Below are 18817 nucleotides of genomic sequence, written 5' to 3' on the forward strand. Positions count from 1 at the left end.
TTTATCTGCATTTCAATGACTCACCAAGATTAAATGGAGGCCAGAATGGTTTCTATTTAAGAAACAATAGAAAACATAAGTTTCATCTGCAGAAGTAATCTCAACAGATTCACGTCTTCAGTTAAGCACCTAAAATGCTGCTAGTGCTGAAAAATTAACATTCAGGAAAATACAGTAAAACCTGTGCTATCTAGAACTTAAGCATCTGGAAAACTGTAGAAACCAGCAAATTTCTGACACGGGGAAAAGAAAGGGGGGGGGAGGAAACTGACCCCCCCCACACACGAGCGTGCAGCACATACATGAGGGAGGGGTGAAAGGCAGCCAGAAGCAAGCAGCAAGCATCTCAGCTCCCCCCATGGCTCCTGGCACCCCTGGCAGGCCAACCTCCCCCCAACCCCACCAGGCTGCCCCCAGCTTCCACCTCCCTCACCAGGCCACATCCTCCCTCCCCCCCACAGCTAATGGCCCCCCCAGTAAGCCACATTCCAGCCTCCACACAGCTCCTGTGGCCCCTGCCCCCATTTAACCAGAATTTTTAGGTTACCGGCATGCCCTAATCCTCGGGTGTGCTGGGATAACAGGTTTTACTGCAATACATTTTCTGACTATGTCTAAATATAGATATAGATTAACCTCTGTATAGGAAAGATTAAAGTTTGTTCTGCTTATATATTATGCCCTTAGGCAGACAGGAACTAGCTGTAAAGTTACACTGTATACCAATAATGGGCTTCCCCACAAATGGCAAATTGAGTGTCAAGCATTTCTGAACTTGCTGCCATTTCTCTTTTCTTCAATGTTGAGAACTGTCTATACCCAAAGTGCTGACAAAGCGCTCTCAGTAACGGATTTCCTTTCATGTTACCCCCCCCTCCCCCCCCCTTAAGGGAGTACATGAAAGCTTTCAACTGTTTGCTTGGCATCTATGGCCATTTAAACACAAAACTAAACCAGGTTGCTAACTAGAAAGATTCAGGTTTAGCTATGTAAATCTTGATAAAAGGAGACTTTTTACTTTTATCAACCAAGATGTAAACTGCCAGTGTAAAATTCCACACTGAAATTATGTACAGCTTTGCTTTTTATTTGCTGAACACTGACATTAAAAAACGGATTCTCCCCAAAAATGATTCCACCGCTCTTGAGACAGAGTATTCTGTACCCAAGGAGGACACTAGATGGCCTGGAATTCAATGTTTCCATAGCTTGTTTTCAAACTTCTGCTACATACTGTGTGCTTGAGTACTTTATTTTTACTGTGTTTCCTAAGATGAAGAAGCTTACTATACCAGATACATGCAACCCCAGTGGTGGAAGTGCTTGCTTTCTTGAAGTTCTAGGATGGTTCAGAGACTTCAATGTTATAAGAAGTCAAGGGTGGCTACTGAAGAATATTGCCACTTTTTTATTAATGGTCACTAAATCTTCAAAATAAATTGGCTACCTAAAAATCTGAGTTAATCATATCTTTGTTTAAAAAAAAAAATCTAGCATGATTAGAAGCCATTAGCACAAAAAGAACAGGAAACAAAAGAATGAAGCTTTACTTGGTTCCGCAGAAGAATACAGAACTGAAGATGACTGTAGCAAGCACTCTGAATAACTCCTGCTCAGTTGCTAACAAGTGGCTCTGAGAGGCAAGGTAAAAATATTGTAAGTAAATAAATATAAAGGGGGAACAGATTTGGTAGGTCTTCCTAGTCTTTCTCCAGGTCAATAAAGCTACTGGAAGACTCAACTTTGCTGGTAACACGGACTATTACATGGCTTATATCTCTTCTAGATTACACAGATTAGAAAAGTAGCATTTTTTCATTTGAGGTTCAAACACGGATACATTTAACTTCATCTCGAGAGTAGAAGATATACAATAGGCTGGATATCACAGAGCTAAGTGTAGGACACATGCCCCTACAGACACATTAATCTTTCTAACGCCTTTCTAATATTTCTGCCATGGTAAACTGACCTAAGTCACATTATTCACATAGCTGGAGCAGTGTAACTGAAGCCAACACATCTTAGGTTAATTTACGGCAGCGTTTACATTGTGCTGCATCGACTTACCTTACTCTTCTCATTCTGGTGGTGAACTGGAGTTGAAAAGAGAGTGCTCTGCCATCAATTTAGCAGGTCTTCACCAGACCTGCTACAACAATCCACCCCTGCTGCATCCAGACAGCAGTGTCAATCTCCAGTAAGTATAAACAGGGCCTACTACTTTTGAAGGGCAGTCCTGACTTGACTTGGAAAGGCACTCAATTGAATCCAGGCATATTTGAACATGAATATGGCACTCAGCAAATCAGAGCAACTATTTCAAAATGGGCCAAAGCCAAACCATAACAAAGGTTAAAAGCCTGTTAATAAAATATTCACTACACTGCTTGCGCCTTTGGTCATCAGACAAGAGTTTTCCCCAAGAACAAGCAAACAAACGAGTAAAATCTTCCATCAGGGTGTAACCAGTCTGTACTGAGCCTGGGAAAAGTGCGTGCAAAAAAATGTTGGCAACAAGTGAGATGGAGTTAGTCTTTATTTCACATTCATATTCTGCTTTCTAACTACGACAACAGATGAGTTCTGCAAGCTCTCATGGCATATTTTAGAGTCCTTAATATAGCTCCCCCCCCCCTTTATTTTTTTTTTTTTTTTAAGATTTACTTCAAATATTTTCTCAGTAATGTTGCCAAAAACTATTTGGTATTTCTGATGCAAAAAAAGTAAACCCCGTAGTCCAGGAGAAAGATGGACTATTGAAATAAGATAAATTGATAGATTACCTGAGGTAGCTGTACATACACCTCTAACATCAGCATTTCAATGTTTTAAATTGAAATTATTTTTCCCACTCTTGTAACTTCAACAGTTGAAGTGATTCTCAAATTTTGAAAAAGGAGCTTCTTTGCAGAGACCAAACATGGAAAATTTCAGCCTCAACTGCTAGTCTTTAGGAAAAGTAATCATATTACAAAGATGCTGACAACATGCAACCTAGTTATGCAAATAAGTTCAGATTGGTTTGGGGCTATTACTGTACCCAAATTCCCAAGCCATAGTGTGGGATTTAGCAATCGCATTGTTTGTTACAAACGTTTCTCACCCTACTTGCTGTGCGAAAGACCCACCCATATAGGAGAAACTGATTAAGGGCCATCAAATGAATGAATAAAAGTGAAAAGAAAACTTCCATTAATCAGTCAATTATAACAGTTATTGGTAATCTTTGTAAAAATAGCATCTAAAAATTCAAACCCTAGTACTATGTTTAAAGTAACTTAAAAAAAAAGATATGAAACTTTCAAAAACATTTCCATTACAACACAAAGCACACCAATGGATATCAGCAAGACAGTTAGGATAACACTGTGTAAAATGCAAAATATAAACCGAATGTGGGCTTATTCAGAATAAGCCTTAAAAGACCTTGCTAGAGACCTTCATCAGAATTGAAGGTATCTTTTGGATTTCTGTAAGCAGAAAGAGCATTTACTGTAGCTTTTCTGAAAGCCATATAAATTAACTCTTTCAGAAAGAAAATCAGAAGAACAAGGGGTCAGAAGAACAATGGTAATGATGACCCATTACCATTGGGTCATCGGCCTTGCCCAATGGTAATGCTCTCATAGCTAGAAAGTGCCTGAGAGAATCAACAAGAAAAACAATTACATTCTTAAAGATTTTTTTATACAGTAAACCAGTTAACGTAAAAGCTACAAATTCTTTGCTTCTAATCTAGATTTGCTTTTTTAGTGTACTTCAACTTTCAAATCCCCTTTTGTCTCATGAAGCTTGACAGTTTCTCTTCTCCTTCAGCTGTATCAGTTTGCCCAGTCTGAATCAACCTACCTAACTTCTGTCCCTATTATCTTGTTTCCACAAGCAGCGTTCTATAAAGTCAAAAGGCTTGCACATGAACTGAGTTACAATACCTGTAATAGATCGTCACTAAGGACTTCAGTTTTCTCAGCTCTGAAAGAAAAAAAATGTAAAATGTAAGTCTCGAGATTAGAATAATTTGCATGTAAAAAGATTTGAAGTCGGGGTAAAAAGTCTTGCAGTACGTTAACAGGAAAAATATTCAGAGCGAAGAATTCATCTCTTGAAAAAGCTCTCCCATTGTAAAAAATAATATCCTGTTACATGTTTATGGACACTGTTATGATACACAGCACACATGGTCAATGTGGCATCTATCATAATACGTGCAAGTTGCAGATCACATCTGAGGAACAATCTTTCACCACTTGTCTAACACCACAAATTAGTGAGGTTAACAAGGAAACCCTGACATTCCTAACATTGAGTGTCTAACCCATTAATTCACTGATTCATACTTGTTGTCCCTTAACTCAGAAGACAAATATAATTGCAAGTTTCTAAAAAAATGTTTATGCTCTTAATATTTAAGAAGCATCAATAGTAGCTATCATTTCTGTATTTTAGCTGCCTAAAACCAAGAGTAATTCCAATGCGAGAAACATGCAACAAACTGGAATCCATCAGTATGTAGTTAGAAGAGAAGAAAGAGCAAAACTAAGTTCCAAGGATAATTTTAAAGAGCACTTCTGCTCCAAAAAATGATTACAGAAAAGGCATCTTGGAGCTTCACTATTTAGCACTGGAGACTTCCAATCATAGCATGCTCTGTACCGTTTCTTCTTCCTCCCAAATTTAAGTCAAACTGCCATATAGATCAGTGGTCCACTTAGTCAAGAACCTTGTCTAACCAGCCAACCCATTAAAATACTTGTCTACATTAGGGTGTCAACATATGTTATGCTAATACCTTCCAAATTTCTAGTCTAGTCAAGACCACAGTGGCCACCACCAGGTGTTCAGATGAAGGTGTAAAAAATAGAGATGTAAAAATGTGTTTAAAAAGATAACCATAGAATGCTAAAAATCCTAGCAGTGACTTGGTTACATGCTGAAGGCTCTGCACTATAAAGCTTAAATAAACTTTACACTGCAAAGTCCACAGAGAAGTCTCCCCAGAGCAGGGGCTGGCGGCTGTGCTCACGGGGAGGAGGCTTTGCTGCGACTGCGAAGCCGTGCCAGCAAGCCGAGCCAGCCCCGCTCCCAGGAAGCCAGCATGGAACGTTTCTCATTACACTCCCAACTTCCTATGTCTGTTCTGGAGCACATCTGGCAACTAGTTGAACGTGCATTTTTCAGAAGAATTAGCTAGATGGCTAATTGCCAAGAACTTCCACTGGAGTGGGTTAGGGATGTGAAAAGTTATCTGGCAAGTATCACCCTTAACTGGGGATGCTTACTGGTTCCGGTTCACCGGTGTGGATTGGAACAGTTCCAGACCCCCACGGCCCACCGGTTGTCTGGAGAAGCCCAATTGTGGCAGGGGCAGGGAGCCCTCCTGCTCACCCTTCTTGAATCACGTAGCCAGTTACACATCACCATTTAACTGGTTAACAAATTAAATGGGATTTTACATCCCTAGAGTGGGTAGGATTCACAAATCTCTCTCAATCAGCTTTCTTCTCTCACTTTTTGTTCACTAAATTAGAGAATATATTTAGAATCCAAAACAATTTAATTGATCAGAGGCCATTTGGTAAGAGAATTCTCTTACTATAATTAGTAGGCCTTTTACATGGCTGCTGCATGGACCTTTATACAGCCATTCAAAGTATTGGGCTAAAATAATCTTCAAATGCACATTCATCCAAGTCCCTGTATGCACAGCAGAAGTCTGTTAAAGACAAAAAAGTGAACAACATAAGGCTCCGAACCTACTTCCACTGACGTCAGTTTAGACCTCTGACATTTTACTGGGAGAAGGAGTGAGTCCTTAAGCCAAGGCTGACTTTAAAAAAGCCAAATCAATGGATTTCAGAGACCTAGAATGATGCTTCCTACGTGAGCCATAAACAATTTATCCAACATCAGCTAAAACAGAAGCTGATATTGAGCAAATCAGATGTAGCAATCAAGAGAAAGAATGTACATGTAACAGACTGAGTTGCTGACTGTGGTAGCTTGGGCATTGCAATATTTATGCATAGTAGAATACTGGAAAATAAAACTGTAGAGTTATTAACTTAAATGAAGGGGAATATGCTAAATACAGCGGCTGTTCTTCCCTATAGTTAAACCATGAAGCAACTGTATGATCTTTATGATGAGGCTAAGCCTTCCTGTTACTTCCTAATACTGAGTAGTCACAAGTAAAGGGAACAGATGGCTGATCAGTCATTTGCAACCATGCTTCCTCTTATGGATAGTCTATCCCAATTCAGATTTTACATCTACCCAACATCATGGGATGTTCAGTACTTTTCTGGGGGGCAGAGGTTATCTGCTTAAGGAATTAGTGAAGATTTAATTTAAATATTCAAGTTCATTTCTTAACAGCAGCGAATCATGTAAGAGGAATGCTGCTGTAGAGTTGTATAAGCTTGTTAGAGATTTTATAGAAATTTATTCAGATGTATACATTTTTATAGATGAGCACATTTAATCTTTCAGCAATAAGTACCACTAAAGCCACAATGTTGGACACACAATGAGGAAAAGACACCTTCTCACCCAACATTTTGCGCCGAACTATTCTACACAACTTGTTAGCTACCAGCTTAGAAGCACCGCAAAAAAGGGTACATGGTTGAAAACAGGGTTGAATAAGAGGCATATCTGTGGATGACTTTGTACACTTTTTTGTGGCACCAGTTGTATTTACTACCACCATGTCAAACTTCAGTGGGCTGTTAAGCACTCCAAAACAATGTGCCATTAATAAGGAATACCTAGGCTAATCAGCAATACAAAGACTGGCTGGATTGACCATTCTCCTTTAGCTGTTTGTTCCTGATTCTGGGATATCTTACTGCTCTCCAAAAGGTCAAGTACTGTTGTCAATCCCAAAAGTAAAAAGGTTGCCCCAAACCTTGCACTGGTTTCTCAATAAAGTGAATATGGTCTTTCTGGTCTACAAACAAGGGAATAACTGTGAACATCTCACCATTCGGTCTGCACTGAGATGTCTGATGTGTTTACAGACTCTACACCACAAAAGCCATTAGGTGCCAAGTAGGAGGATGGATTTTAAGACAATAACCTGAAGATTATGCTCCCAATTTCCTCATAACCTATCCCTCAGGTGTCCCAACCCCATACAGGCGATTCTTCACTGGGCTTTGTTCTGCCTTTCTTTACTTTCAAGCTGAGTAACAAAACAGTCAAGAACTGTTGCATCTCGCTACTGTGGAGTTTGGGCAGGAATGTCTTTGAGAAGTAATGAGTTTTATAACTAAATCTGTAGGTATTTCTACCATGTCCTGCTAAAATAACCAAGCACAAATCCTAGTTAGGGGCATCTTGACATGGTTTAGTAAATAAAAATAGATGCCACAGTTTAGAAAGGTGTATGGACAATGAGCGAATTAGATGCAATGTATTTTTATTATCTGAATAATCTAATGCCACAGGGACAGATGTGTAGCAATATCAACAAAAACTCCCGAATGACTAAAACAAAGGACATGCAGTTGCTGTCTAGACAAGCATCTGTCGCTTTTCAGTTTCAAGCGCTTCCTCTAAAACGGATGGGACTACACGCATCTACAACATACAGTGCTATTTTAAGCACATGCAGAAGACCGACTTTAATTAGCGACATTTTAACAAAGAACTCTTCCAGCTAATATAACAACTCCCTCAACCCCATCTTTAGCCACTAAATTTTCCTTCTTCCACTATGAAACTAGCCAGGGAGGATCCTTTGCAGCCATGTACTTCCAGATAGTCCAGGACTTGTCTAGACAAGAATCTAAGATCTGACAGCACATTAGCTACCACATGAAAGCAATGTATTTTAGATGTCAGTGTTAGCCAAGCACTCAGTGGCTTTAAACATATGGTGAAATAGCTGAGGTTGAACAGCGGATGGCTTAAGGCTTTAAATCAAACACCCTCCCTAGAATATAGAAAACGCTTAGTGTAAATATTATGCAAATACAAAAGGCTGATTTTATTAAACAAGCAGGTCTGCAAAGTGTTAAAGGCAAGCCTCATTAAATTACAAGATGGATCCAAGCTAACCTGGCACTGCGCTTTGCTATAAAGCTTGGTGTTGTTCAAAGCACAACTAACTAGTGGTGTCAATTTGGACCTCAAATCCAAGTGTGTGTCAAGTATTCACCATCCTACACTGAATGGCTTTGCTAGTCAGAGCAAGTTCAATATAACATCTATTAACAGTTAAGATCCAGGTTTACAAGGACTGATACAATATTGATGGACTGCAATTATACACAAGATCATACTTTCTAAACCATTGTTTAGCAGCTCAAGGGAAGGTTTGAAGTATTATTGTGTGCTGCATTTTGAAAAGACCTAAAGTTTAAGACATTAGTTACAAAAGCCACTTCATTTGATGCACCCTATGTGATGAGGTGGGTGTCCCGAAGTCTTTTGCTCCAGCACAGCTCTAAAACTATGGGAATAGGAGATGCATAGTAACACTTTGCAGAGATGTTTTCATAGGAAGGAATCAAGACATACCATACTAGATTATGGTTGTAGAAGCCCATTTAATCAGTCACCTGGTTAATTGCTTAAACAGGGGCAGGCAGGGGCCAGAGTGCATCCCCCACCCCCACCTCCACCTGCACCACGCTGGGATGCTCCAGCCAGGCAGGAGGGCCCACCACACTAGGCCGAGGGCCCACCCCTCCTCCCATCCCTGACCATGTCAGGTGGGCTGCTACTCCAGCCCAACCACCTGTTAACCATAACCAGGAAGGGTGATACTTGCTGATTAACCAGTTAACCATTCACATCCCTATTCTAGAGTGATTAGTGGTCTGTTGCTGTATGGCCAACACTTGGGTTTCTGAGAAAGATTTCAATTATATTCTACTTGGAAGACCTTCGTGGGAGTATTGAAGAACATTGTTTCCTCAGCGAGGCACTGTTACAAGCGAAAGGAAATGCCTTTTAAAAAACAAAACTTTATTACACACAAGTCTTCTTCTGCCCTACGTAACGTTTTTGTTCCAAACACCTTTCCTGCACCATTAAAATTGAATAGGTGCAGTTACATGTATGTAATTAAATGCCCAACTCCATTTACAAATACAGTGTTTGTACACAAATCTAAAAATGGCCCCAGTGCTTCATATTAAAATTAAAGGCCTTGTAGTTTAGACATTTGTTCTTTTGGAAGAAAAGACTGCTTTGGAAAGCCAGGAACTGTTTTTATTTTGTGTCTGTAACAGTGCCCTAGGCCATAACTGAGTCTCTTATGTACTACCTCAGAAATAAGATAAAATTCCTTAAGGGTGCAAGCTAGTATTGCTCCAGAATACAGCAGATACCAGCAGTAGATGAAACCACCCTGCATTAATAAATGCATAGCCTACAATAACCCCACTGCATAGGGGTGTGGTACATGGAAACTGGCCTTTTCTGCCAGGAACTCTGCCACTAGTGAAGAAATAAATTAGATTCCACTACCAAAAGTAAGGCAGGCATGCTGACTAACTCTTAGATCGCTTAAGAAACAACAAATAGTCTACCAAGTGCTACCAGACTAACAAAACATGTGGTCCTCTGAAGAAGTGGGCTGTGCCCACAAAAGCTCTTGATCCCATCTCCATGTTTTGTTGGCCTATGAAGTGCTACCAGACCATTGGTTGTTTTTTAAGTTCATCCTGTACAGACTAACCCAGCTATACCATGGAGCTTCTTAGATCCCTGAAATGACAAAGTATCAATAGGACAATTAAGCAGGCTTCTACTAGAGTAGATGAACAATTGCAACTAAATCTTTCAAAGAGCATTCCCAGATGCTTGAAAAAAACATGCGCAGACCAGGTAAAAACAGAGGAATGTAACCAAGGCCAAATGCTGCAGCTTCAAATACCAATTCCTCCAAAGTACCTGCTTGTTGTGACAAAGCTCTTCCTCAACCTTGCTGGGTCTCCTGCTCTCAGACTGCTTGCCTCAGAGGGTCATAGTAGCCCTCAGTTTAGACACTTTCTCTAGGATGCTAGCTTGCTGTTTGCTGAGCCGCTCTTACTGTTCTCCAGCATTGGGGAAAGACAGAGTGACCAAACTCTATACCGTGGTGGGCAATCATTTTTAATGGGGGGGCTACACCAAGATTTTGGTAAGTGGTCAAGGGCTGCACTTCTGTGAAGGGGCTGTAGGGTCTGGGACAGCAGGTGGGGTGTAGAAGGGAGTTTGGGTGAAGGAGAGGGTTATGATCCGGGTCAGGGACATGGGGTGCTGGGTCCAGGAGTGCTTATGGTGCAGAAGAGGATTCTGGCCTGGGGAGAGGTATAGGAGGGGGTGCAGGGTCTGGGAGGGAGTTGTGACTTGGGTGAAGGAGGGAAAAGGGGTGCAGAGGGTTTGGGTGAGGACATGGGGCAGGGGAATGAAGTGTGGGAAAGAATTCTGGCCTGGGGGAGGAGTGTCAGAGGGAGTGCAGGGTCTGGGAGGAAGTGGAGAGAGAGGATACAGAGGATTTAGGTGCTGGCCTGGGGCACGAAGTTGGGATCGGGGGGGGGGGGGGGGGGGGGCAGAGGCAGGCTCTGGCTGGGAGGCACTTACCCAGGCAGTAGCTCTGCAGGAACCTTGGCTGTGTGCACAGGGAGTGGGCAGGAGGATGGCGGCTTCATTCGCTGCCTCCGCCTTCAGCAAAACGTCTCCTCTCCTATTGACCGGAAACTGACCAATGGGAGCTTGGGGATTTTGCTCTGGGGCGAGGACATGGCACAAAACTCTCTCCTCCCTGCCCAATTTGCAGAGCAATTAGCATCCTGCTGTTTAAAGGTGGTGCAGCTGCTCAATAATACGGGTGCCATCGAGGCAGCTGCGGGCCAGATCCTGTGGCTTGGCAGGCCAAATCCAGTGTGCAAGCCACCTCTTGCCCACCCCTGCTCTGTAATCTCTGTTGCCCCCACAAGTGGTATGGGCAGGGCAGTCCCCTTTACCAGAACTAGTCCTCCTCTGGTACTGAAATGGGGAGTTGGTGGGAGGACCTTGGGCCTACCCCCTACAGCAGGGATGGCCAACCCGCGGCTCACAAACCACATGCGGCTCTTCCCCCACGAAAGGGCAGCTCGCAAAGCCGCCCCTGTGTATTCCCCAAACAGCCCCTGGCTCCCCTGTGCTCACCGGCGCTGCCCCCAAGATAAACGCTGTGCTGATGCTACCTCCAGGGACAACAGAGGTAGTGCGGGCTTCCTGCGGGGGAGTTCTGCAGCTGCACACCAGGTCCCGGAAGTACACAGGCTGCTCCCTCTTCTCTCCTCCCGCCCCCCAACAGCCAGCACGGTACCTAAAACTCCAGTCCATCACACGCTGTGGACTTTGTTCCCCTGCTGCCTTTTTGCACGCAGGGCAGGAGTAAGGGGAGGGTCCGGGACCATGCAGGCTCCAGTGTGTGCTACCCAAGCGTTTGTTGCTGGCGTGGTCTAGGACTCCCTCCCCACCCCCATGCAGGAAGGTATCAGGCGCGCGACAGACCAGCGTTTCAGGTACCGTGCTGCTGTTTGGGGGACGGGGGAGCAGCCCGTGCACTTCCTGGGCCTTGGTGCACAGCTACAGGATCCCCAGGTACTGGTCCCTGTCCCCTCCCCCTCACAAGTACCCTGCCCCGGCACCCACCGGCACCCTGTCCCCTGCCCCCACCAGCACAGTTGGGGCCACATTTGTGAGGTTTTGGGGGTTTTGGAGGGGTTTTTTTTTTTTTTGCATCTCACTTGTGTGGCACCAACGGACTTTTCTGTGGGTCACTGACCCCGACTCAAAACAGGTTCCCTGCCCCTCTCATAAATAAAGACAACGCTGAAACATTTTGTGTTTGAGATATTTTATTTTAAAATGAAGCCTGGCCAATTGGGGCCAAGCCCGCATCTGGCCACAGCATCATAACACTCCTGCACACCCCCCACCCCAGACATGAGCCTATCATACACTGGAACCCCCTGTCCTAAGCCTCTCATCCTCAAACTCCCGCACCAGTCTTCTGCCACAACACTTGTTCCATCCATACACTGCAAATCTGTGTCCTGAGCCCATCATGCACCCCAGCCCAAACTCCTGCACCCTCACAGCCACAAGCCTGCGGCTTGCTCAGCACCCCAACCCTCCCCCTGACCCCAACGCTCTCCAGCCTGGAGCGCCCTCTCTGAGTCAGCATCCTCTTCTCTACTTCCTCCTGCACCCAAATTCCCTCCCAGAGCTTGCACCTCTCATCCCTTCCCAATGCTTTTTTGGTGATGGTATGCCCCGGGATGGTGTACTGGCATGGCTTCCCCCCGACCCCTTACATGGCTCTTTGCACTCTATCCACCGCTATTTTGGCTCTTCATTTCTAACGGGTTGGCCACCCCTGCTCTACACTGGTTTCCAGTCTAGGGACCCTGCAATATCAGCTGCCTGTAATGTGTCCAGTATCAGCTATGTGGCAGCTGTGATCCCCTGAGCTGCTTCTCCACCTGGTAACTGCGTGCATTTGCTTCTCCCAAACCTTCCAGAGCACCTTCTCTCCCCAGCGCCTTATGTGCAGTGAGCTAAAGAAGGGGAGCCCTTTTTATCCAGATTGAACTAGTTCTTGATTGGCTTCAGGTGACCCGATTAGTCTGGCACCCTTGATTCTGGAAGTCACCTAATTGGCTCCAGGTGTTTTAATTAGCCTGATTGCCCTGACTGATGATAGGAAGTCCCCCCTAGTTCTAGATTAGCCCTTGTTGGTTTACAGAGTAAACTGGGACCTATTTTATCTAGGGCTAATCTATTTCCCTTCCGCCACTCTCCCATAGCCATCTGGCCTGCCCCTGTTACTTTATATACATGTGGCCTTTCCTCTAGTCTCCTCACATTAAGATTAAAATGCCTAACCTGTAACCTTAGTTTAAGAGTTAAACTGAACGTAGACAAAACAGTTAAATACTGGGAGCGTAAAATGAAGTTTCTCTCCAAACTATGAGTAACTGAAAAAGCATGCCCTTTCTCCAGCCCCTCCTGTGTACTAGGAGGCCCAAAACATTCCAGAGCTATGACTGGCTCTGTTGTGTGAACTTCCGGTATACAGAACCTATTGGCATGTATCTCGGAAACACAATGGCTGCTGAAACCGAGGATATGCTCTGACACATTCTGTAACAAAGATAATGCTGACGTAAGAATAAAATTATTAGAATACTGTAACTGGAGAAAGTGGAAGCCCTGCATGCACCAAGATCCTTTTGGAATGTTACACTGCTTTCCACAACAGAAATGGTAGTTTCCTTGTTCATCTGTTCACATGGTTACGATATTAAATAGCTGATTAATTGACAACACTCCACTGAAGGAGTAGATTTGGACCTGTAGGAAAAGGAGGCTTCTGGAAACTGAAGGCAAAGTTGCAGGATACAGAACAAAGGGCACAATTTGTAGATAGCTGCTCTGAAGGAGTGCAAGAGTTCTCATTTTCTGAATCACCACTAAGGGTTCCACAATTACCTATATTTTCAATTAACTCAAGTAAATGAAGGTTTACATTAAATTTTAAAAAGCTGTTTTAGAAAGCCAAGAAAATCTGAACGTAATTATTTATCAAGTATTTTTGAACATCCATAATCTACCACTTTCAGCCGATATATCACAAACAAATGCAGAATTCCTAATGCTGGCACACAACATCTTGAAAGGCAATAAGGATTAACTACCACTGCTCTAATGTTAAATCTGGGAAATCGCCCAGTTTCTTCAAAACCAGCCAAAAGTATTATGATAAAATTAACCCCTGCATACGACAGAATTTTAATATTTCAAGTCACATAGTATGACATGCAGTCTCAATTGTCATGTTAATGTCTGAATAGTCATTTCTAAAGACAGCAATTAAATTGGATGTGTTTAAAGTGGAATATATAATTTCAGATTAAGAAGAGACATTACATATTTTGGTCCACAGTCAGGCCAATTACCCACATCTGTGCCAAGTCCACTAACCATATAAGAATGCAAGAATTTCTTATTGTAATAACTTAGTCAGCCCACTGAGGGGTGTGTGTGTGTTTCACCCTGAATGTTCGATACTACTCTCCTCTGGTTGCGTGGGTTATGTAGTCATACCCATTGAGTTCCTCTTTCTGGAAAGACCTTTCAGCCCAATAAAGCTTGGACCAGACTAGGCAGACATTCTACACTGGCACTGGCCTGCTCTTCTCTTGTCTGGTTAGGCCAGTGGTCCCCATCGCGGTGCCATGGCACCCGCCAGGGCATTTATGTACACCCACCGAGTGACCAGGGCTGGCCCAAGCCATTCTTGCACCCTGGGCGCATGGTGCATGTGCGGTGCCACCCCCAGACGCACACAGGGCCGGATTAAGGTGGGGGGGGGGGGGCCCTAGCTGGGCAGCTGCCCAGGGTGCCAACCCAAGGGGGGGGCGCCTGATGGCAGCTGTAAGGGGCACTGCGCGCCCGGCCGCGTGGCACCCCTTACAGCTGCCATCAGGCGCCATGTGCCTAGGGCTGCGCAGCACCCCTTAGAGCTGCCATCAGGCGCCAGGGCCGGGGGCCGCCCCTTAGAGCTACCATCAGGCGCTGCACACCCAATTGCAGCTGTAAGGTGCGCAGTGCACCAAGGTGGGGCTGTGCATGCATCGCGCGCCCGCTATCCAGGGCGCAGGAATGGCTCGAGCCGGCCTTGGCCGCGTGGCGTATGTGCAGCCCTGCCCCCGGGCACCCGGCAGCCCCAAAAGGTTGGGGACCACTGGATTAGGCGGTGGGGAAAGTGGCAGCTCATAGCTACACTTTCACTTTAAAACCATTCTATCTTCTAATTTCAGAGAGCAGATCTGCTTCCTGTACAATAGCCTGGGGTCACTGATACTTTCTGAACAGTAACTCTGCAGGAAGAACTCAAGAACCAGGAATTTTCATCTTTAATGTAGAAGAATTAATTAGCCACATCTGGAGAGCTGAAGGGCCTAGCTACATACCTTAGAAAACCAATGGAAAGGAGCCTCAGAGCTCAGGGTCAAGTGACTCAGGCTGACGCTTCAGGACTAAAAATAGCCGTGTAAAAGTTCCTGCTCTGACTGGAACACAGCTCTGACACTCGGGAAAGGGGCGTATCTCAGAGCCCAGGTAGGAATATCTACACTGCTATTTTTAGCCCTGTAGCGTGACCCCTCTTCAGTTGGGCAGAGCTCTGAGACTTGCTGCTGCAGGTTCTCCCTCTCTTCCTTCTTCAGCAATGTAGACATACCCTTAGCCTCAGTTTGGCAACATTCTGGAAGAGGCCATCGGTTTTAGAGAAATTCACAAGCCCCGTCCAGCGAGCAGCAATAACGATTCTGTGATCATGAATGGGCTAAAAAGTAGAGCTAAAAACAAGAAGCTTAACACCTTTTAAAAGCCAGTATGGAAGCAACAAGAGCAGTTCTAAAACAAAAAAAATGCTGTAAAAGAACTTGGACACACACTAGAGAACAAAACACTTAGCTCAAGTGTAAAACAAGTAACAAATCTTTACTCATACTGTATATGGAACCTTTGTTGTTGATGTAATAGAGGATGCCTACAGGAGTACAGGTTGGACCTCCCGGGTCCGGCACCCTCAGGACCTGAGAGGTCTTGGAGGAGGGATTTTGGACCAGGGAGGTCATTTCTGACCCCCTATGCCCAGCTCTCCTAGCCCGGCTCCACTCCTGGGCTGGCCTCCAACAGTGCTCCCGACCCCACCAGCCCTGCCAGCCTGCAGTCCCACCACTCCCCTGAGCCAGCGTTCCCAACCCTGTCGCCTGCCCCACCATTAGGGCTCATGGCCCCACTGCAGCAGACCGCTGCCCTGCCCTTTGGTGTTCTGGCCGCCCTACCCCCGGCTTAGCCGGACTCCTGCGGCAGAGTTCTCCATCCACTAACCTCCCTGCAACCAGCATGGTTGGGTTCCTGGCTCCCGCCTCTATCCCTCCACCAGGTCTCTTTGGTTCCAGCAACATCCGTGGTCCTGTCGGACCATGTATGTTGCCAGACCAGGGAGTCTTGGTTGAGAGAGGTTCAACCTGTAATTAACTTCATGATGAAGTGACAAGTCTGAGCTCTTCAACTGACAAGATTATACAAGAGGCAAAGTTCTCCACCTGAAACATTATTAATTTTTCCTGCCATTGCATTCCTTAACTAAAGGAAACCTATTGGTTTGCCACTCAAGAGTCCAGATGGGTAGCTTTTGGCAAGCTGACAGTTTAGAACACCTTCACATAGCTGTGTTACTAGTACATCCTGCTCACTTTCTGTAGTACAATAGGCAGGATTTGCTGCCAGGAAAAAATGGAAAATTAGCAGCTGTATTCAAAAACAAAGACAAAGCATTCAGAGTTAGAGTTTAGTTTCCCTTAAGAGTCTTGTTTTTCTAAAGCTAGCTAGAAATTCTCCACAAAACATAACTTGAGAAATTTCACATTTATTGATTTGTTTTCACCCATTTTACAATAAGATCCAAAGCATATTGGTGACTAGACTTTAGCTCTTTCACGCAAATGAAACTACATGTGGTAGTCTGAAGTGCCAAGTCTTGATGTGTCTGATAAGAGGAAGAAGGCACAAAGGGGAAAGAATGTTGTGCACCATCAATTCTCAGTTTCATACTTCTGACTGATCTTAGTGGAAATAGCGATAATGGGATATTTTCTAAAACTCGAATAAGCTGGCTACTTTAGATACTGTTAACTGTGCAGTTTATTATAGAAATAGCTATGACTTCGATCTGTAGAAAAACCTTTCATGCAAACTTTTAATATAAATTCACCATAAAGAAAATTGAACTTCCATTAGCCTTTAAGTGGCAGTGATAATAGGAGAGAGCAGATAAACACCAGGATTACCAGGAATAGGACGCATACAGTTTGGTTTCTCCCTCTTCCCTTTCATCCATTCAGCTCTCAATTGTTTTTTAAATTGGTAGGTTATCCTAGATACTCCCAACAAAACAGAAAAGTTTTATTGTTGGAGTGATAACCCACCACTTCCCTTGCTGCTTTATGTCCTGTTAGTGTGAGCTGGAATAATATATGGTTAGCGTTCACAAGTTCTGAACGTATCTACTTCTACAGATAAACAGTTCAGGGCTTTGGAATTTGAGGTTTGCCTGTGGACCTGATAATACAAAAAACATATGCTCTCCAAGAAGCAAGCAAACTTAGCTTTTCCTTAAGGGCCTACTCCTGATTCCACTGATTTTATGAGACTCTGCCTATTGATGTTAATGGGAGTGAGTACACAAGTGCTATAAAGTTTTATGAAGTGCATTTGTTGCTTTTAGTTCATCCTTTTAAGAAACAGGACTCTTCTATTTAAAGAGTGTTAAAACATCTTTAGGGGTAGCATAAAAGTATTTTTTACAATTTGTCCCTGCCTTTGGAATTATATATCAATCATTTTTCAGAGCCATTTTAATGTAGAGGAATTATTTTAACCTTTTGGCATTCTGGATGTAGCAAGATCTGCTGCAGGACTTGCACTTTACTGGCACAGCATTTTCAACACAAGCCCAACCACCACAACACCATTCCGCTCACCACAGAAACCAAATTCACCTTCTTATTCAACTACTCTGCTCTCTGTAGTTTCAGATCTACTTTGATCTCAAAAGTAGCAGTGACTCTGTTTTACTCCTGTTGCACTGGAGTCCGTGCAGCTCAGAGACTCAACTGAGTCATGCAATTCTGTTCTGAGGGCAGAATCACTACATATGCAAGAGTCAGAAAGATACCAGCTTCACTTTCAGGACCCTTCGCTGAATCGGCAGGACTAACAGAGAAAGCCTTGCTCTCTTTTTACTCACTGAGTATTTTTGATCTGAAAGTGACTGACAGATGAACATGCCCTCCTCGCTGCTCTCCCCCGCCCATCTACAGATAATTTCTGGAGCAGAAACACAAAGTTGAGAAATCTGGAAGAGTATGTACTAGAGATGCAGATGGGTAACTGGTTAGCCTCATCCTTAATGAGTGAGGTCCTGGTTAATGGGTAGGAGCTGGAGCAACTCCCTGCCCTGCTCCAGCCCCACAGTGCCCATCTCAAGCAGGGGCTGGCTGGAGCCACCCCAGTCCGTGGTCGGCTCACCCAGTACCCTCCCCTCTGCTGCAGGTAACACACGGGCTCCCGCAGAGCAACAGCTGGCAACCCTTGCCATCCCTGCTCCCCAGCAGGCGGCTTTATTGCAGTAGGCCCGGCTAGTGGCCTGGCTCCTGGGGATGCTTTGCTGCAGACTCTGCAGTATAACTCTTATTTAAGTGTTATGCTGCAGAGCCTACAGCGTGTGTAACCACTCGGATTTTTAGTGGTAACATGGTTACACTGTTAAACAATTTTTACATCCCTAACGCACGCAGGGACAGTCCGTGTTGACAAAATAAGTAGAAATAGTTTCTTATGGCAAGTAATGTTGCTCATATGATCTTCCCAACTTCTCATTTGTGTCACTCTGCCATATTAACAAGTATACGTAACGAGAAACTGCTGAGAATCCCCTTTCTTCACTTGAGCTTATTTCATTTGTGAAAACAGCTTTACTTGCTCTTCTGCTCCGAAGGGAAAAAGCAGTATGCTTGGGGACTGACAGGGCAATGGGTGCTCAGCAACTCAAAGAACTAATTTTTGAACACCACTGGCTGCTTTACATAGAGTTCATTCCAACCTTCCTTCCCCCGGAGAGAGGACAGGCTGCAGATGACTTTTGGAGATGGCTGGGAGGAATGGCAAAGGGGGAAGATCTCCAAACAACAACTCTTCCTATCCTTCGTACTAAAAATCAGTGTAGACTGTTCTGCATTGTTGATTCTGTACAAGA

General features: G+C 44.2%; 1 protein-coding gene across 11 annotated transcripts in view; it reads right to left on the minus strand.

Moving 5' to 3' along the window:
• ARHGAP17 (Rho GTPase activating protein 17) overlaps nucleotides 1-18817 on the minus strand; it is a 77766-nt gene that overhangs the window by 35875 nt on the left and 23074 nt on the right. For 9 of the 11 annotated variants that reach the window (XR_012896219.2, XR_012896218.2, XM_075899881.2 and 6 more), the window contains exon 2: nucleotides 3936-3975. Coding sequence is in view for 8 of the 11 variants with exons in the window: in XM_075899881.2 (XP_075755996.2) it covers nucleotides 3936-3975 (40 nt within the window). In the remaining 3 variants the exon portion in view is untranslated. Of the gene's footprint in view, nucleotides 1-2070; nucleotides 2727-2786; nucleotides 3976-18817 lie in introns of those variants that run through there. The other 2 variants (XM_075899876.2, XM_075899880.2) reach the window with 2 other exon arrangements.

Source organism: Pelodiscus sinensis, chromosome 15 (assembly GCF_052426305.1).
Source record: "Pelodiscus sinensis isolate ZL-2025 chromosome 15, ASM5242630v1, whole genome shotgun sequence".
In the NCBI taxonomy this organism is placed as follows: domain Eukaryota; kingdom Metazoa; phylum Chordata; order Testudines; family Trionychidae; genus Pelodiscus; species Pelodiscus sinensis.